A 21,002-nucleotide genomic window follows, 5' to 3' on the forward strand; every position below is an offset into this window, starting at 1 on the left:
TGAAGGAGGCTGGCTCAGTATATCGTGTTCACCTATGGTGAGGCACTGTGCACTGAGTGCGGGCAACCCTTAGTGATAGTCATTAGGTCCCTGATAACCAAAGCTCCTGAGGAGGAGCTGCGGAGAGCATCTAAGGTTTATTCAGGAGGGTGTAAAGTGGGTGCATTTACCACAACAGTCAGTCAGTAGGCCTTCATACAAGAAAGAACCAAACAAGTGTTTACAAAAATACTGTAGAATTTATCACAACACTACTGACTAACTTGGTAGATCTCCTACCCGGAGATATCAAATACACATCAGAAATTCTTTTAAAAACAGTAAGTGGCAATGAAAGACACATAGGCCCCTATTGGGGTGGGGGGGTCCAAACCATATACTGGTATGTGAGGTAAGTACCAAAACGAGATGGATACCCAAGAATGGAAAAGCCCAGGGAAAGCACAAAACCATGAAAGGTAAGTAACTAGGCACCCCAAGGCTCCTGGGTTCAGAGTGGTTACACTGGTTCAGTCGTCGACAGGATAACACAGGTTAAGTCGCAGTTTGTATTTTCTGGTTTCAGGACCAGCACTGCAGACTGTCAGCACGCACAGAGCAGGTAACAGCACTGCAGCCTGTCAGCACGCACAGAGCAGGTAACAGCACTGCAGCCTGTCAGCACGCACAGAGCAGGTAACAGCACTGCAGCCTGTCAGCACGCACCGAGCAGGTAACAGCACTGCAGCCTGTCAGCACGCACAGAGCAGGTAACAGCGCTGCAGCCTGTCAGCACGCACAGAGCAGGTAACAGCGCTGCAGCCTGTCAGCACGCACAGAGCAGGTAACAGCGCTGCAGCCTGTCAGCACGCACAGAGCAGGTAACAGCACTGCAGCCTGTCAGCACGCACCAAGCAGGTAACAGCACTGCAGCCTGTCAGCACGCACAGAGCAGGTAACAGCACTGCAGCCTGTCGGCACGCACCAAGCAGGTAACGGCGCTACAGACCATCATCATTCACAGAGCAGGTAACGGCTCCACACACAGAGCAAACTGTAAGCATGCACAGAGCAGGTAACGGTGCTGCAGACTGTCAGCATGCACAGAGCAGGTCGAACTGTCAGCACGCACAGAGCAGGTTAGCTTTGGTGGGAACCAGTGAACGCTTTCCACATTAGCATGGGCCACAGAACGTCAAGCTTCATGGTGCAGCAGTGAACACAGGCGGCCACAGTACAAACTTTCCTTATATACACAGCAGTTCAAACGGAGTGATCTATCGACCTCACACTGCAGCGGATAATGGTACAACACACACAGCCAGTCCAGATGTTGCTCTTTCACTCTTACTCAAACAGTCCAAGTACGGTACAAATATGTCTGAAAGACCATCATTATTAAGTCTACAAAGTGTTTGCAGCAAGCCATCGTTGCCAGTTAATTTAGGAAATTATTACACCTATTGACACTTAATTTGCTGGGGAAGAAGTAACTACTCTAAAGTGTTGAGAAGTAACACAGCCATCTCAGATCTAAAACCACTGAAGGGTGGAGCAGTGCAAAGTGATCATCCAACAGTAAAAAGTGCCATCTGTCCTCCCGAAGGTATCGTTTCAGTCAAGTCTTCAGGGCGGGCTGCTGAGTAACCAGGAGTAGGTCAGTCAGAGGCCTCAGGGTTGTGCAGCACTAACACTGCCCCACACCAATGTAGAGACCCTCAATGTTCGAGTGTCCACAGGAGGGAGATTTTAGTGGTTTGTGCAGAAAGGCTGTAGTTTCAAAGAAAAAGATTTAAACAGTAACTCTGCTCTGAAGCCAATGAGACCATTGATTATGTTCAAAAGTGAGAATGTTCTGCAGGGTGTGAGATTAAGACCAAAAAGATACTTCTACACTGCTAGGAGCAGCAGTCAATGAAAATATCACAGTGCCCTCAGCAGACGTCTTCCTATTCCAGATTCGAAAGGGACTATGGATGAGGTGAAGAAATATTTTCCAGCACAATCAGGGCCAGAGTTGTTCGCCCCCGGTACTGCCGGCCTGCATGACCCTGTAAGCTTGGATATTCTGTACAGCAAGACATCGGTTTCAGACACATAATGGCGGCTGGAGAGTCCTTCTCCAGGTGTTCTGCAGGGCCGCTTGTAAAGGTGAAGGAGACCAGGACATCAGAGGACACATTGAATGCTCTTTGGAAATCAGCGAAAGCCAACCAGCCTCCGTACTTCCTGATAGACTGGTCCCGCCAGCTCCTTGGCTTTCTCCGCTCCACGCTCTAGCACCTTCCGCAGGTATCCAGGGTCTGCCTCTAGGCGCACAATCTCGTCCCGGATTGGGGAAAGAGTTTCGATGACCGCCTCAGATACCACTTTTTTGTAGTGCTCAGTATCAAGGCCTACATTCTGGGCAACAACCTCCCCCGGGGTCAGTTTGAGCACAGCAGCGTGAATAGAGACGAGGTTGGAGACTCCGGGTCTGCCTTCAGGGTCATAGGTCACAGCGGATGTGCAGTCCGTCACTGCCTTTCGAAATTTAAGCATAATCTCCTCTGGACTGTCAGTGATGTTCACTATGGCAAGCTTCTGAGGGTCTGACTTGGACATCTTAACTGTGGGATCTCGGAGAGACTTCACTTTTTTTGTTGCACCTGGAGGGGTAATTGAAAGCATTTTTCAATGTCATTTACAGAATTAAATGAAAATTACATTGGTGAATGAATATAAGTTCTACATAGAGCACATAAAAACAGCAAAACTTTAATCTGGACTATATTTGACAAGTATGCCCTTAACAGAATATATAAACTTTTTTCTTTTATACATCCATGTAGCCCGTTTCACATCCTACCGGTATAACAACCTTACCCTTCCTTATGGGCACACAGAGGCAATATTTCTAGCAGTGAAGGACTTTAAGAGAAGAGAATCCACACTCAATAACACATGCACATCTATTTCTATGACCCTTCTTTCGCGCCCATACACAGTCTCCTTTCCATCCCTCTGCACCCGTACAGAAACAGTCCTCTCTCTCTCTATCCCTTTTCACCCGTAGACAAACAGTCCTCTCTCTATCCCTGTTACCCGTAGAGAAACAGTCCTCTCTGTATCCCTGTGCACCCGTAAAGAAACAGTCCTCTCTCTCTCTATCCCTTTTCACCCGTAGACAGTCCTCTCTCTATCCCTGTGCACCCGTAGAGAAACAGTCCTCTCTCTATCCCTGTGCACCCGTACGGAAACAGTCCTCTCTCTCTCTATCCCTTTGCACCCGTACAGAAACAGTCCTCTCTCTCTCTCCCTTTTCACCCGTAGACAAACAGTCCTCTCTCTATCCCTTTGCACCGGTACAGAAACAGTCCTCTCTCTCTCTATCCCTTTTCACCCGTAGACAAACAGTCCTCTCTCTATCCCTGTGCACCCGTAGAGAAACAGTCCTCTCTCTATCCCTGTGCACCCGTACAGAAACAGTCCTCTCTCTCTCTATCCCTTTTCAACCGTAGACAAACAGTCCTCTCTCTATCCCTGTGCACCCGTAGAGAAACAGTCCTCTCTCTATCCCTGTGCACCCGTACAGAAACAGTCCTCTCTCTCTCTATCCCTTTGCACCCGTACAGAAACAGTCCTTTCTCTATCCCTTTTCACCCGTAGACAAACAGTCCTCTCTCTATCCCTTTTCACCCGTAGACAAACAGTCCTCTCTCTATCCCTTTTTACCCGTAGACAAACAGTCCTCTCTCTATCCCTGTGCACCCGTAGAGAAACAGTCCTCTCTCTCTCTCTCTATCCCTTTGCACCCGTAAACAAACAGTCCTCTCTCTATCCCTGTGCCCCCGTACACAAACAGTCCTCTCTCTATCCCTTTGCACCCGTAAACAAACAGTCCTCTCTCTATCCCTTTGCACCCGTAAACAAACAGTCCTCTCTCTATCCCTTTGCACCTGTACACAAACAGTCCTCTCTCTCTCTATCCCTTTTCACCCGTAGACAAACAGTCCTCTCTCTATTCCTGTGCACCCATAGAGAAACAGTCCTCTCTCTATCCCTTTGCACCCGTACAGAAACAGTCCTCTCTCTCTCTCTATCCCTTTTCACCCTACTGATGACAAAGTGGTAAAGCAATGCAAATCCTTATCCCACCGCTGCACCACCAATGAAGGAGGCTGGCTCAGTATATCGTGTTCACCTATGGTGAGGCACTGTGCACTGAGTGCGGGCAACCCTTAGTGATAGTCATTAGGTCCCTGATAACCAAAGCTCCTGAGGAGGAGCTGCGGAGAGCATCTAAGGTTTATTCAGGAGGGTGTAAAGTGGGTGCATTTACCACAACAGTCAGTCAGTAGGCCTTCATACAAGAAAGAACCAAACAAGTGTTTACAAAAATACTGTAGAATTTATCACAACACTACTGACTAACTTGGTAGATCTCCTACCCGGAGATATCAAATACACATCAGAAATTCTTTTAAAAACAGTAAGTGGCAATGAAAGACACATAGGCCCCTATTGGGGTGGGGGGGTCCAAACCATATACTGGTATGTGAGGTAAGTACCAAAACGAGATGGATACCCAAGAATGGAAAAGCCCAGGGAAAGCACAAAACCATGAAAGGTAAGTAACTAGGCACCCCAAGGCTCCTGGGTTCAGAGTGGTTACACTGGTTCAGTCGTCGACAGGATAACACAGGTTAAGTCGCAGTTTGTATTTTCTGGTTTCAGGACCAGCACTGCAGACTGTCAGCATGCACAGAGCAGGTAACAGCACTGCAGCCTGTCAGCATGCACACAGCAGGTAACAGCACTGCAGCCTGTCAGCACGCACAGAGCAGGTAACAGCACTGCAGCCTGTCAGCACGCACAGAGCAGGTAACAGCGCTGCAGCCTGTCAGCACGCACAGAGCAGGTAACAGCACTGCAGCCTGTCAGCACGCACAGAGCAGGTAACAGCACTGCAGCCTGTCAGCACGCACCAAGCAGGTAACAGCACTGCAGCCTGTCAGCACGCACAGAGCAGGTAACAGCACTGCAGCCTGTCAGCACGCACAGAGCAGGTAACAGCGCTGCAGCCTGTCAGCACGCACAGAGCAGGTAACAGCACTGCAGTCTGTCGGCACGCACCAAGCAGGTAACGGCGCTACAGACCATCATCATTCACAGAGCAGGTAACGGCTCCACACACAGGCAGTACGCACAGAGCAAACTGTAAGCATGCACAGAGCAGGTAACGGTGCTGCAGACTGTCAGCATGCACAGAGCTGGTCGAACTATCAGCACGCACAGAGCAGGTCAGCTTTGGTGGGAACCAGTGAACGCTTTCCACATTAGCATGGGCCACAGAACATCAAGCGTCATGGTGCAGCAGTGAACACAGGCGGCCACAGTACAAACTTTCCTTATATACACCGCAGTTCAAACGGAGTGATCTATCGACCTCACACTGCAGCGGATAATGGTACAACACACACAGCCAGTCCAGATGTTGCTCTTTCACTCTTACTCAAACAGTCCAAGTACGGTACAAATATGTCTGAAAGACCATCATTATTAAGTCTACAAAGTGTTTGCAGCAAGCCATCGTTGCCAGTTAATTTAGGAAATGATTACACCTATTGACACTTAATTTGCTGGGGAAGAAGTAACTACTCTAAAGTGTTGAGAAGTAACACAGCCATCTCAGATCTAAAACCACTGAAGGGTGGAGCAGTGCAAAGTGCTCATCCAAAAGTAAAAAGTGCCATCTGTCCTCCCGAAGGTATCGTTTCAGTCAAGTCTTCAGGGCGGGCTGCTGAGTAACCAGGAGTAGGTCAGTCAGAGGCCTCAGGGTTGTGCAGCACTAACACTGCCCCACACCAATGGAGAGACCCTCAATGTTTGAGTGTCCACAGGAGGGAGATTTTAGTGGTTTGTGCAGAAAGGCTGTAGTTTCAAAGAAAAAGATTTAAACAGTAACTCTGCTCTGAAGCCAATGAGACCATTGATTATGTTCAAAAGTGAGAATGTTCTGCAGGGTGTGAGATTAAGACCAAAAAGATACTTCTACACTGCTAGGAGCAGCAGTCAATGAAAATATCACAGTGCCCTCAGCAGACGTCTTCCTATTCCAGATTCGAAAGGGACTATGGATGAGGTGAAGAAATATTTTCCAGCACAATCAGGGCCAGAGTTGTTCGCCCCCGGTACTGCCGGCCTGCATGACCCTGTAAGCTTGGATATTCTGTACAGCAAGACATCGGTTTCAGACACATAATGGCGGCTGGAGAGTCCTTCTCCAGGTGTTCTGCAGGGCCGCTTGTAAAGGTGAAGGAGACCAGGACATCAGAGGACACATGGAATGCTCTTTGGAAATCAGCGAAAGCCAACCAGCCTCCGTACTTCCTGATAGACTGGTCCCGCCAGCTCCTTGGCTTTCTCCGCTCCACGTTCTAGCACCTTCCGCAGGTATCCAGGGTCTGCCTCTAGGCGCACAATCTCGTCCCGGATTGGGGAAAGAGTTTCGATGACCGCCTCAGATACCACTTTTTTGTAGTGCTCAGTATCAAGGCCTACATTCTGGGCAACAACCTCCTCCGGGGTCAGTTTGAGCACAGCAGCGTGAATAGAGACGAGGTTGGAGACTCCGGGTCTGCCTTCAGGGTCATAGGTCACAGCGGATGTGCAGTCCGTCACTGCCTTTCGAAATTTAAGCGTAATCTCCTCTGGACTGTCAGTGATGTTCACTGTGGCAAGCTTCTGAGGGTCTGACTTGGACATCTTAACTGTGGGATCTCGGAGAGACTTCACTTTTTTTGTTGCACCTGGAGGGGTAATTGAAAGCATTTTTCAATGTCATTTACAGAATTAAATGAAAATTACATTGGTGAATGAATATAAGTTCTACATAGAGCACAAAAAAACAGCAAAACTTTAATCTGGAGTATATTTGGCAAGTATGCCCTTAACAGAATATATAAACTTTTTTCTTTTTATACATCCATGTAGCCCGTTTCACATCCTACCGGTATAACAACCTTACCCTTCCTTATGGGCACACAGTGGCAATATTTCTAGCAGTGAAGGACTTTAAGAGAAGAGAATCCACACTCAATAACACATGCACATCTATTTCTATGACCCTTCTTTCGCGCCCATACACAGTCTCCTTTCCATCCCTCTGCACCCGTACAGAAACAGTCCTCTCTCTCTCTATCCCTTTTCACCCGTAGACAAACAGTCCTCTCTCTATCCCTGTGCACCCGTAGAGAAACAGTCCTCTCTCTATCCCTGTGCACCCGTACAGAAACAGTCCTCTCTCTCTCTCTCTATCCCTTTTCACCCGTAGACAGTCCTCTCTCTATCCCTGTGCACCCGTAGAGAAACAGTCCTCTCTCTATCCCTGTGCACCCGTACAGAAACAGTCCTCTCTCTCTCTATCCCTTTGCACCCGTACAGAAACGGTCCTCTCTCTCTCTCTCTCTATCCCTTTTCACCCGTAGACAAACAGTCCTCTCTCTATCCCTTTGCACCGGTACAGAAACAGTCCTCTCTCTCTCTATCCCTTTTCACCCGTAGACAAACAGTCCTCTCTCTATCCCTGTGCACCCGTAGAGAAACAGTCCTCTCTCTATCCCTGTGCACCCGTACAGAAACAGTCCTCTCTCTCTCTATCCCTTTGCACCCGTACAGAAACAGTCCTCTCTCTATCCCTTTTCACCCGTAGACAAACAGTCCTCTCTCTATCCCTTTTCACCCGTAGACAAACAGTCCTCTCTCTATCCCTTTTCACCCATAGACAAACAGTCCTCTCTCTATCCCTGTGCACCCGTAGAGAAACAGTCCTCTCTCTCTCTCTCTATCCCTTTGCACCCGTAAACAAACAGTCCTCTCTCTATCCCTGTGCACCCGTACACAAACAGTCCTCTCTCTATCCCTTTGCACCCGTAAAAAAACAGTCCTCTCTCTATCCCTTTGCACCCGTACACAAACAGTCCTCTCTCTCTCTATCCCTTTTCACCCGTAGACAAACAGTCCTCTCTCTATTCCTGTGCACCCATAGAGAAACAGTCCTCTCTCTATCCCTTTGCACCCGTACAGAAACAGTCCTCTCTCTCTCTATCCCTTTTCACCCGTAGACAAACAGTCCTCTCTCTATCCCTGTGCACCCGTAGAGAAACAGTCCTCTCTCTATCCCTTTGCACCCGTAAACAAACAGTCCTTTTTCTATCCTTTTGCACCCGTAGAGAAACAGTCCTCTCCCTATCCCTTTGCACCCGTCTAGAGACAGTCCTCTCTTTATCCCTTTGCACCCATACAGAAACAGTCCTCTCTCTATCCCTTTGCACCCGTACAGAGACAGTTCTCTCTCTATCCCTTTGCACCCGTACAGAGACAGTCCTCTCTCAAATCCATAGGCACCCATACAGAAACAGTCCTCTCTCTATCCATTTGCATCCATACACAGTCCTTTTTCTATTCCTTCGCATCCATACACACAGTCCTTTTTCTATCCTTCGCATCCATACACACAGTCCTCTTTCTGTGCCTTTGCACCCATGTACTGATGGCTCAGTGGACGAATGCATCCACTGCAGGGGCCTGTGTTCAACCTCATGGTCACAGGTTCAAATACTGGCGGGTCCACTCACTCTTTCATCCATCTGAGGTCGATAAAATGAGTACCATTGAGTTGGGTAACAACAAACATCAGTTATACAGCGCCAAGATACCCGTAGTGGTAAACGTGCGCTTTACAAATACTCCGGTTATGTACACACAGTCATCTTTCTGTGCCTTTGCACCCACATACACACAGTCCTCTTTCTGTGCCTTTGCACCCACATACACACAGAGTCATCTTTCTGTGCCTTTGCACCCACATACACACAGAGTCCTCTTTATGTGCCTTTGCACCCATATACACACAGTCCTCTTTCTGTGCCTTTGCACCCACATACACACAGTCCTCTTTATGTGCCTTTGCACCCACATACACACAGTCCTCTTTCTGTGCCTTTGCACCCACATACACACAGAGTCCTCTTTATGTGCCTTTGCACCCACATACACACAGTCCTCTTTCTGTGCCTTTGCACCCACATACACACAGAGTCATCTTTCTGTGCCTTTGCACCCACATACACACAGAGTCCTCTTTATGTGCCTTTGCACCCACATACACACAGAGTCCTCTTTATATGCCTTTGCACCCACATACACACAGTCCTCTTTCTGTGCCTTTGCACCCACATACACACAGAGTCCTCTTTATGTGCCTTTGCACCCACATACACACAGTCCTCTTTCTGTGCCTTTGCACCCACATACACACACAGTCCTCTTTCTGTGCCTTTGCACCCACATACACACAGAGTCCTCTTTATGTGCCTTTGCACCCACATACACACAGTCCTCTTTCTGTGCCTTTGCACCCACATACACACAGAGTCCTCTTTATGTGCCTTTGCACCCACATACACACAGAGTCCTCTTTATGTGCCTTTGCACCCACATACACACAGTCCTCTTTCTGTGCCTTTGCACCCACATACACACAGAGTCATCTTTCTGTGCCTTTGCACCCACATACACACAGAGTCATCTTTATGTGCCTTTGCACCCACATACACACAGAGTCCTCTTTATATGCCTTTGCACCCACATACACACAGTCCTCTTTCTGTGCCTTTGCACCCACATACACACAGAGTCCTCTTTATGTGCCTTTGCACCCACATACACACAGTCCGCTTTCTGTGCCTTTGCACCCACATACACACACAGTCCTCTTTCTGTGCCTTTGCACCCACATACACACAGAGTCCTCTTTATGTGCCTTTGCACCCACATACACACAGTCCTCTTTCTGTGCCTTTGCACCCACATACACACAGAGTCCTCTTTATGTGCCTTTGCACCCACATACACACAGAGTCCTCTTTATGTGCCTTTGCACCCAAATACACAGAGTCCTCTTTCTGTGCCTTTGCACCCACATACACACAGAGTCCTCTTTATGTGCCTTTGCACCCACATACACACAGAGTCCTCTTTCTGTGCCTTTGCACCCACATACACACAGAGCCCTCTTTCTGTGCCTTTGCACCCACATACACACAGAGCCCTCTTTCTGTGCCTTTGCACCCACATACATAGAGTCCTCTTTATGTGCCTTTGCACCCACATACACAGAGTCCTCTTTCTGTGCCTTTGCCTGACCTAGGCAGCGGTTAGTTTGGAAAAGAATGAGTGCCGGTGCTGGAAGCTCAGCTCAGAAGCCTGTGGGCAACGCTATTAAATGTTGGACCTCTTCAATCCACTACTAGACACACCCCTCTTGATCTCACGCGCCATCCATGCTTTCTCCCTTTGTGATGGTTACTCCATACTCGATCTAATCTTCCTCCTTTCCCATTTGTGTGCTTTCCCTCTCTTGCTCTAGGTCAATACCTGATGATAAAAATAAGTGACAAATCCCCCAAATTAGTGCCGGTGGTCACCACCACCACAAATTAAGCACTGGGCCTAGGGCAGTTGAACATGGAGGGTCACAGTTTCACCATCAACCCTGCTGTTCACTTGCTGATGAATACCCCATAAAACACACCTGCTCGCTGCTACTATTATTGTGCAAGATAAGCACCCCGCAACTCCCCAAATGCCATTGCATTTACGTAGCTCTGTGCAGAGACTTATCTGGTCTACTCCTTGAACATCTCAAAGCACATTCTGAGTGGTTGAGTAAGCATATAGTGCCCAATACCCTTACGAAATTGTGAAACATATCAACGTGCATTAGGTTTTGGGCGCATTTCAGAATACATGGCTGAAAGGGAGTTTTAAAGAAAGGTTTGTCCAGTATGGGACGTTGGGTGAGGTACTTGAGGGTTGACGCAAGTAAGGAAGTACAGTACTTCTAGTTGTCGTTGCACAGAAGCGTGGCAGGGAGTGAGAGAATAGATGCAGTCCACATGGAGGCACCTGGTATCTCGGAGTGTACTGCATCATACATAGAGGCCAACATTGAAGTTTATTAGTTAGGTTCTCCAGAGCAAGTACTATCAGGAGTCCAACCAGAAGGGACAGAGGACCAGCTCTGCGGGGGGCACGGTTTAGGTGGCATTATTATAGGGTCTACCCATGAGCAACACAGGACAAACCCTATCAGGGATACAGTTAAGACTATTTTAAGGACCCACCCAGAAGCAAGAGAAGATAAGCCCCACTGGGGACCTGTTAAGCCGCAGGAAGTACTATACGGGGTAACTAGTTACCAAGTTCACTGCATGGAGTGTCTGAGTCCACCCAGAAGAGACAGAAGACCAACCTCTCAGGACGCACAGGTCTAGGATTAAAGTACACAGGTCTACGCGTGATATGGAAGACTCAATCTGAGATACTGGCCGTACTTATAAAGTTAGCGGAGTGGTGTGACACTCACTTTATTTGAGATGAGAAAGGTGGCAATAGAGTGGAAACAGGCTTATGATACTCTGTTATTAAAATTAAAACAAAAACACACTAGAATTTCTTGTTTTTCAGTAATTATTGTGCTAGTTCCTGGGTGCCTTTCTGCATGAAAACGACTGACGTTGTAGCGCCCACCTGAAGGAGGATCATTTCTCCCAACTCCTTACTTGACCCTCTCTGGGTGGGATTACGTCCTTATCGCGGCACAGAAGTGGCTCTGGTCACAGTTCGGAATGAACTATGAATCAAAGCGGTATCATCTCCTTTACAATTTTATTAGATTTATCTGCAGCATCTGACATGGTGTGCTAGGATATTTTATTGACAAGACTTGCTGATATTATTAAGGGTTCAGTGTTGAAATAATTGTATTAATTAATGGCTAGCACTTAACTGATCCGACTGGATTCTCAGCGCTACTTTTCTTATGCATTGCAATGTGGTGTCCCACAAGGGCCTACTTTGAGCCTTCCCCTATTTATTTGTATGTCGCTCTCTTAGTAGCCTTGATTAGGAAATTCCAATGATCCCATGCGTTATGCAGACGACATTCACCTCATCCTGGGTTGGATGGTCTGGGAGCAGAGTCCGCTGCTGACTTTTCCACGGGTCTAAAAGCAGTTGCAGGCTGGATGTCTAAGAACGCCTGAGAGCAAACTCAGAAAAAATGGAGGTTCTGATCTTTGGACGTTCAATCTTCCCTGACCCTCTAGAAGGAGGCTACAGAAACAATCAGCTGGTGGCCTGATTTCATGTCAAGACCGGAGGCTAGCATCATGCATAACCTTTTATTGCCACTTCAAACTGCAGCATTTTAAAGCATATCTTAAGCTCGCCTAAAATTCCAGAATTAGAACTCCACTTCAGTCTGAACACAGCAGCCATCTTCCTCTTTTATTTGCTGCTCCTGTCAGTTAGGTATCTGCTCGCACTTCCTTTATTTTTCACATATATCGTATTAATGTTTACTCATATTTTACTTATATTGTATTAATGTTTATATTTTCATAATTTAAGTCTTTAGTTGTGTTTATCAGATGTTTGTATTTAATGGCAGCATTATTTGCTTTAACCCAACTTATGGGAATAACTCTGTAGTTGGAATTAATTTATTTAGTGATACAATATTTAAGTGAAGTAGGTAAGATAAAAATAAAAACAATTATATATTTTTTCATGATATCGTGATTCGTCAGTAAACTGACATCGGAAGCGAATCTTTCAAACGTTTAGTTATGTTTGCTTGTACTTCGCGCTGTCTCTGGTTTCATTGCAGCATTGAGACAAAGGAGCTTTCTTCGTTCCATGCTCAAGGCCGCGCCAGAGACAGGTCCGCGCAGGCACCCGTGGCTCAGGGATGTTGCAAGTTGGGTACCCGGTAAAGTCACTGGATTGGGTGCGGCCACTTGAGCATGCGGGTTGCTAGGAGACCAGTTCTGTCGGCAACCCAGTTAATAGGAAGTCTTGCAGGACTCTGAATTTGAATTTAAAAAAAGTGAAACAATTACGCAGAGATGACTGGTCTACATGCGGCAATTTTAGCATACGGGGTTGACCTAAAGACGACTTCTCTGCAATCCGGTCAATTAGAAGAGGCTTTCGTCAGTACAGTTAGATTCGACACGCTTAGCCTTGACTAAAAGTACCCACTGAAAAAAGAAAAGAAAAAAAAGATTAGGAAAAGAAGATACTTTAGTTTTATTTAGATAATAGGTAAGAGTAAAAAAAAAAAAAAAGGATTATAAGGAGAGGAACTAAAGAGGCTGTTTTTATTTGATAATTCATTTAGCCATGATGTTGAGAATTTTGATGAGTTTGTTTAAGATAGTTTAGAAACTGATGTTTGGGATCTGGATTATGATAAGGAAGGAAAGAGAAAGGATTGGTAAAAGTCCCTCAGGAAATTGATATGTTCGGTCCAGATTCAATTAGGCACCCAAGAAGTGCAGACTAGTGGCCGCTTGCGCACGTGGCAGAGTTTAAAGGCATGTTGATAAAAAAGACCTTCGGAGAAGAAAGCTAGATCTGTGATGCGGGCAGAATGCCCTCGCCCCGTATTCGATGATAAGGATTGTGCGGCCCCAGATCTAGATCCGGATCTTATTCGTTTTTTTATTCAAGATGGGTCGTGATCCCAGGAAGAGAGTAGAAAGGGCACTTTAACAGTGCCAGGATCGATTGTTGGACGTTATTGGTCCTCTAGCTAGAATTATGGACTTGGCTGAAGAGGCCAAAACAAATCCAGTCTCTGAGGATACAGAGCTTCTAAGAGGTTGGTCTCAAAGAGCGGTGTGTCTCCTTGGGAATGCAAATGAGGCCATTATGGCAGAAAGACGGAAAGCAGTCCTCATACGCATCAGCCCTAAATTGGAGGACTTTACTAGAATGGAACCTAGCGAGGAGCCAAAAGGTTATTTATTTGGTGAAGGACTAGTGAAAGGAGCTGGAAAATACGTGTCCACCTTCACTAGTCTAGATAAGGCTCAGAGTTCCCTTAGGAAAGATTTTGGGGGACGTGTTTTTGACAGGGCTGGGGCAAGGAGACGTTTCTCTGGCCAGTTTAACACGAGGTCCCATTATCAATCATTTGGAAGTCCTTCGTTTAGAGGGTTCCAGTCAGCTACTGGGTTTTATCTTCAAAGAGGAGAAGGTGTCAGAGGACGTCAACCCAGAGGAAGGGCTCGTTTCTGCCAAGGAAATTAAGGTAGGTTTGAGCGTGATTTTTGGTTTTTCCCCAGGACAGGTAGGGGGGAGATTAGGATTTTTTCATCAAAACAGGAGACATCTAACAAAGTATCAATGGGTTCTACAGGCAGTTCAAGGATATTCAATAGAGTTCAGAGAATTGACTCATGTACTGAACTGTTACCTTCCTTTCCCTCAGATTGTAAAGCGCTCTGATATCCCTAGGGATCAAGTTCGCGCTATATAAAACTTTATAAATAAAATAAAATAAATAAAGAGGTAGAGCCAAGAGAGTTGATTTTTCAAAAAGAAAAAACAAAGTTGGTACGCACGGAGGTTCAAGATATGTTGAGGGAAGGAGCAAGAGAGAAAGTTGTATGGAGAAGTGCGGGATATGTGAGCACGTTGTTTTTGGTAAAGAAGATGGACAAAGGATGGCGTCCTGTGATAAAATAGAGAAGCTTGAATTGGTATCTAGTTTACAGGCATTTCAAGATGGAGGGTATCCATCTTTTGAGAGATATTTTGGAAATTAACGATTGGTAGGTAAAATTGGACCTGAAAGATACGTATTTTACCATCTAATGGCAGAGGAGTCTCACAATTGTCTGCAATTCAGAAGGATGGGAGTTTTTTATCAATTCGCTTGCCTTCCTTTTGGCCTGGCGTTGGAACCTTGGTGTTGTACAAAGGTGTTAAGACGTATGATTATGTACCTCAACGATTTCTTTTTGATGTCTTAGAATCGAGAGGAGATGAGGGATCATTTATTCTTAGTGCAACAGCTTCTGGGGTCTCTGGGTTTTTTAATCAATTTGGATGACTCAGTTCTGGAACCCTGTGAAGAATTAGAATTTCTTGGCTGTCATGTGAATATTTAAAAAGCAGATTTGCGTTTGCCAGAAAGGAAGGTTATAAAAACATAGGTGAAATAGATTTTGAAGAAGTTTTATTTCCTTGCGAGCTTTAGCAAGGACAATCGGTTTGTTTTCCTCTTGAATTCAGGAGTTTTTCCTGGGACCGCTTGATTACAGAGGTTTGCAGAGGTTGGGGGCAGAAGGTCTAAGGAAGAGATTGTGGTATGGAGATCTGGTGCAGATTTCTGCAGAAGCACAGAAGATGATGGTGACTGGAAAATTTAGAAGCGTGGAATGGCAGAGCAATTTTTGGGAAATGTCCAGATTTTGTTCCGGAGACGGATAAGAGCTTTTCTGGTTGGGGGGGCTTGTTTGGAACAGGAAGCGACAGGTGGTATATGGTCATAAAGGAAAGTCATCACCACATAAATGGTTTAGAGATGAAGGCAGGCCTTTTTGCATTGCAGAGTTTTAGGGAAAAATTGAAGAATTGCAATGTTTTACTGAAGATGGACAATTTATCAGCAGTTTGTTAAATAAATTGTTTGGGTGGCAGCAGATCATATAGTTTAACTCCGGTAGTGAAAGAAATGTGGAGCTTTTGTATGGAACAGAAAATAGGCTTGCAGGCGGAGTATCTTCCAGGTCTGTTCAACACGGCAGCAGATTGGAATTCAAGGTATCTCCGAGATTACAGCGACTTTAAGTTGAATGTGAATCTGTCCAGAAGAATTCAGAATGTTTGGGATCCCTTAGAGGTGGATCTGTTTGCCTCCAGGTTAACTTTCAAATTGCCTCGGTATTTCAGTTGGAGAGCGGGTCCTCAGGCGGAAGCCCTGGATGCTTTTCCGAAGGCTTGGAGGAATCTTCAGGGTTACGCGTTTCCTCCATTTTCTATGATACAGAGGGTGCTGTTAACGATGAGGAGGCAGAAATCTTGTTTTGATTTCTCCGTTTTGGACAGCACAACCTTGGTTTCTAGGTTTCCTGGAGTTGGTAGTAGAAGAACCGTATTTGATTCCTGTCAGAGGAGATGTTAACAGGACCAGGTGGAGAGATTTGTTTGTTAGTTGTAGAGGAACCTTCCTGTTTGGAAGATTTCAGGGGAGGAAAGCAGTTTAAAGATCTTTCAGAGCAGGCTCAAGAGTTGCTCAAGGAATCTTGGGCACCTGGGACAAGGAAGAGCTATATTAGAATTTGGAGGAAATGGGTTGGTTGGTGCTTGGAGAGAGATGTGGATCCCATGGAAGCATCTACCATGGTATTTATTATCTATCAAGTTTGTGTGAGAAGGGTCTTTTTTATAGGACTATTACTTGTTATAGGCCGGCGGCGGCAGCAGGTCATGCCCCAGTTGAAGGATATTCCATAGGAAGGCATGTTTTGGTTTGTAGAGTGATAAAGGGCAGCAAGTTACGGAGGCCTCCTAAACCTATATACAGTTATTTGTGGGACGTGAATTTAGTTTTAAAAAGGATAGAAAATTGGTCTTCTAATTCTTTTTTATCCTTACGGCAGTTGAGTAGCAAGTTGCGCCACTTTTATGTCTAATCTATTTCAGGAGGGTATCAGATGTTCGTGCTTTGGAGGTACATAATAGGCTTAACAACTAAGATGGGGTGATAATTCACATTTCGAAAAGAACAAAGACAATACTATCATCAATTCTTTACTCTAGGTTTGAGGACCATCCACAGTTATCTGTTATACGATGTTTGAAGGCGTATGAGAGTAGGACGGCTGAATTCAGAGAGGATGGATTAAACCAATTATTGAGCTGCTCCAATCAAGATTCTCTAACTGCACCATTCGGGGTCACTGGACTACTGTCATCAGGTCTATTTTAAAAAGCCTCTTTGGAAAGCACTGGTTTGGATTGTCCAAGTGAGACAGGTATAAGATATACTGCAATTCATCTACAATGCAGCAATGTGCTTCAGTACTTACTCAGTATTGCCTTTGGAACTGGAAAGAAGTCACCATATCTTTTGTTGAAGACTCTTGCAGTTTCCTGGGACAGTTCCATGTGAGTCACTTGATCGTCTCCCACTGGAACATGTGTGGACCTTAAAAAAAAATAAAAAGAGCGAGACACAAGGAGCTGTTAGACCAAAGCAGCCAAATGAAGATACACACGGAAGCAAATCGCATTTTCTTACATCTCCATATTCCATCTACTGAGACAAGTAGTACCGTACCCCAGACCGAGGCAAGTGTGGCCCTAAATACACTGTACTAGTGCCAAACAAGGATGTGTTTTTAAATTGAATGACTGTTGAATGACTGAGTGACTATTTGAGCAGTGCACTACCACCCAAAGACTTTTTGATGCCAGGAGAGGAGGTTAAGAAGAACCCTGGAATATAGAACAGCTAATACATGGAGTCGCCAAAGTGAGAACTACAACAGAACAATATCCCCAGTGACCTGCTAACAAAGAAAGACATTTTATATCTCTACTTCGGTTACTTTTAGACTGCGTTTTCATTGGAGTTTCAGGGTGCTGAATAACCATAGAACTACAACACGATACCAAAGGGGTGAACTGAATAGATTAATAACTTCCAAAAGTGAAGCAATGAAGGCTTTCTGCTTAGAAACCAAGAGAGAGAAGTTTGCTCTCCAAAGGGCACTGCTGTGGCTCTCAGAACAGATCACAGAAACTGCTGAGCAGATCTTAACGATCGTACATTTTGTGCATGTAAATTTAGAGGCCAGAAAATCAGGAAAACCAGAACTGTCAGTGTCTGGCCTCAATAGCATTGTAAAAATATAATGGTACAGCAAGATTTACAGCAGTAATTATTACTTATTATTTACTAAAATTATTTATTAAATTAGGTGTTTAAATAATTTATATTACTTTATACTTCGTTTCTTTAAACATAAATGTACATTTTAAACCAGTTGCATTTTTAATTATGCTTATTTGTATGTTATGTTACTTTTTAATTTTAAAACATTTCAACAAAATAAATTTCTCTGATTTTCAATTTTCCTTTGATCTATATTGAAATATATATTTAAACACACATACATATGTGTGTGTATATTTTTCATTTTGAATCCATGTACTTTTTGATTATGTAGGTTTGGAAATAGGAAATGTGATTTCCTTTGTTTTTTTCAGTCACATTTTTTTCTACTGCTCGTCAGGTTGGGTTATGAATAGTAAGTGTAACCTTTCAAAGCTCAACACTTTCACCGACTGTTGCTCAGGAAGGCATTGGAAGAGCTAATCTGATCTCTCCAAAGCGAAACACTTTCCAACTGTTGCTTAGGTTGGAGTTTGGGTATTACATTTCATTTTCTTTGACTTGAGTTTGCTGCATTTTATTTGCATGGAGGTATAATGGTATATTCGTTTTTCAAATTTTACATTAAATTGTAGTTATAAATGCCATTCTTTTTTCTCAGGTAGTATGTTTTTTTTGTTTTTTTTTAGGATTTATACTAGAATTGGTGATTTCCTTTTAAGCATTTTGTTTGAATGTTTTAAAACTTTAGGTTTTAATCCAGTTTACATAGCTGTAACGTGTAAAGTATTAATCTTTCTATTTCATTTTTTCTTTTTGCATTTTATTTTTTGAAATACATTATTGTTAGTAATGTACTTTTATATTTAGTTTTAAGGATTTTATTATATTTTAATTTTGTTTATTTTATCAATTGCATACATTTTTGTTTACAATATATAGAAATATCTCTTTGTAATCATTACATTTTCTAATTAACTGTATCTCTTCATTTTAGTATATATTCACTATTGCTTTACATTTCATTTGAAGTTACATGTTTTTTATTTTTTAAGTTAATACATTTATATTTACTTTTTCATAAATTTAACATTTATTTAAAGTTATTTGAATGGTAAATACTTTTAATTACATATAATTACCTCTTTATGTTCAACTTTTTTGCCGGGTTATCCTTGTACTCAAAAACATTGTACTGTCCACGGTATGTAAAGTTGATATTTTTGTCTTCAATATTTTTTGCTTCGATATTTTTGCATTGCAATATTTTTTCCTCAATATTATGTCAGAGAAGGGAGCGGTTAGCTTTTTGGACAATCACTGTTGCCTTGAAAATGACCCTGGACCACGCAGGTAGCCAGTGCAGCTCTCCTAGAATAGAGTCAAGGTGGACTCGTTCAGGGATGCCTCTATTGAGCCCCGGCTTCGGCACAAAGTGAAGGCGGTTCAAGATATTTTCAGGGTCAGCTAGACACACAGAGTTGCCACAGTCTAGTTGCGACTGGACCAGGGCATTAATCTTAGGAAAACGTTTTTCTATGAAATGAAAAATAGCAGTATTTACAATGGGATAAAAACAGGAAACAGTTATCTTTGCGACCTGGGTATCTAAGGATAAATTTGAATCCAAAAAGAAGCACAGGTTATTGACTTAAGTCACAGCAGTAGGAGAGGGACACATTAGGCAAGGCCAGTCACCGATCCGGAGCCCCGTGGGGGTGATAAACAGCTGTTTCAGTGGGGTTTCTACATATCAAACTGAGGTAAGGATAAAGTATCTGTCAAGTGTAGGAGTGCTGCATGATACCCAATAACCCGAAATTAATTGTTTGCCATCAGCACATGTAGAATCTGGCACCATTACAAATAAATAAGTGGCCTAAAAGATGCATAAAGAGGTTAAAAAACTGGAGTGAGTATCGATAACGACTGAAAGCTTTGGGTTTAAATTTAAATGAGGGCAAATTAAATGACTGATGACAATTATTTTAAACAAGCATCAGCAAAGCCAATAGGTATCGCCAATGTAAGAGCTCCGGGCTTGGTCTATGTGTTTTAGCCATGTTGTACACCAGTATGGCTAAAAGAATGCTGTGTACAGTGTCGTCAAGAGGAATGGGGAAGAGTGGGGTTGCAGTATTGTGTATTGGAGTGGAATAGAGTGGTTTGCATAGCATGGCGCACAGTGGAGTGCCGCAGAGAGGACTGGTGTACAGTGCATTGACGTAGAGTGTTGCAGAGAAAAGTGGCCTAGAGTACAGCGGCATATAATTCAGCTGTGTTCAATGCAGCATCGTAGAATGCAGTGGTGTAGATTACAGCGTTGCATCACAGAGTGCAGCAGTGTAGAGTGCAAAGTGCATTGGTACAGAGTGCAGTAGAGTCGAGTGGCGTAGACTGGAGCAGAGTAGAGTGGCGTTGAGTGGTCCCGAGAAGAGTATCGTGCCATACAGTGTAGTGGCATACAGTGCAGTGGCATACAGTGCAGTGGCTTGAGTAGTTTAGAGTGCAGTGGCGTAGAGTGCATTGGCAAAGAATGCAGTAGTGCACGGTAGAGTGGCCTAGAGTGCAGAGCGGTGCAGAGTAGAGTGCAAGGGCATAGAGTGGATTACAGCTGAGTGGCGTAGAGTGGGCTGGTGTGGAGTGCATTGATGTAATGGTGAAGATTATAGTGGTGTACAGCGCAGCGGTGTACAATGCAGCATCATAGAATGCAGTGGCATAGACTGAAGTGGTACATAGTAGAGTGCAGTAGTGAAGAGTAGAGTGGCATAGAGTTCAGTGGCAGAGTGCAGTGTTACAGATTAGTGTCGGAGAGTGGCATAGAGTGCACTGGTGCAGAAAAGAGTGGCATAGAGTGCAGTGGCCAAGAGTAATGTAGAGTATAGTGTCAGAGTGCAGTAGTGCAGAGTAGAATGGCACGGAAGTCAGTGGCAGAGTGCAGTGGAGTTCAGTAGCAGAGTGCAGAAGGGCAGAGCAGAGTGGCATAGAGTTCAGTGGCAGAGTGCAGAATAAAGTGGCCTAGAGTTCAGTAGCAGAGTGCAGAGTAGAGTGGCCTAGAGTTCAGTAGCAGAGTGCAGTGGTGCAGAGTAGTGGCATAGAATCCATTGGCATAGAGTGGAAGAGAGCAGTGGCGTACACTACACTGGTGCAGCGTAGAGTGGCGCAGGGTAGAGTGGCAAAGAATAAAGTAGTGCAGAGAAGAAGAGACTGTAGCGGCGCAGACTGCAGTGGTGTGGTGTAAAGTGGTGCAGAGTAGAGTGTGGTGGTGTGGAGTGGCATAGAA

The 21,002-nt window shown here is 44.6% G+C and overlaps 1 protein-coding gene and 1 pseudogene across 2 annotated transcripts in view; both read right to left on the reverse strand.

The window, feature by feature from the left end:
• Window positions 1-2,178: 2,178 nt before the first annotated feature.
• LOC146799827 (tryptophan--tRNA ligase, mitochondrial pseudogene) lies at window positions 2,179-2,583 on the reverse strand (annotated as a pseudogene).
• Window positions 2,584-2,716: 133 nt separating this feature from the next.
• Window positions 2,717-21,002, reverse strand: part of WARS2 (tryptophanyl tRNA synthetase 2, mitochondrial) — a 152,731-nt gene continuing 134,445 nt past the window's right edge. For both annotated transcript variants that reach the window (XM_085620711.1, XM_085620710.1), the window contains 2 exons: window positions 16,908-17,026; window positions 2,717-6,770 (listed from right to left, as the gene is read on the reverse strand). In XM_085620711.1, the coding sequence (XP_085476837.1) occupies window positions 6,322-6,770; window positions 16,908-17,026 (568 nt within the window). In that variant the 3' untranslated portion in view covers window positions 2,717-6,321. The remainder of the gene's footprint in view (window positions 6,771-16,907; window positions 17,027-21,002) is intronic.

The sequence above is a fragment of the Triturus cristatus genome, chromosome 8, assembly GCF_964204655.1.
Source record: "Triturus cristatus chromosome 8, aTriCri1.1, whole genome shotgun sequence".
NCBI classification, from domain to species: Eukaryota; Metazoa; Chordata; class Amphibia; order Caudata; family Salamandridae; genus Triturus; species Triturus cristatus.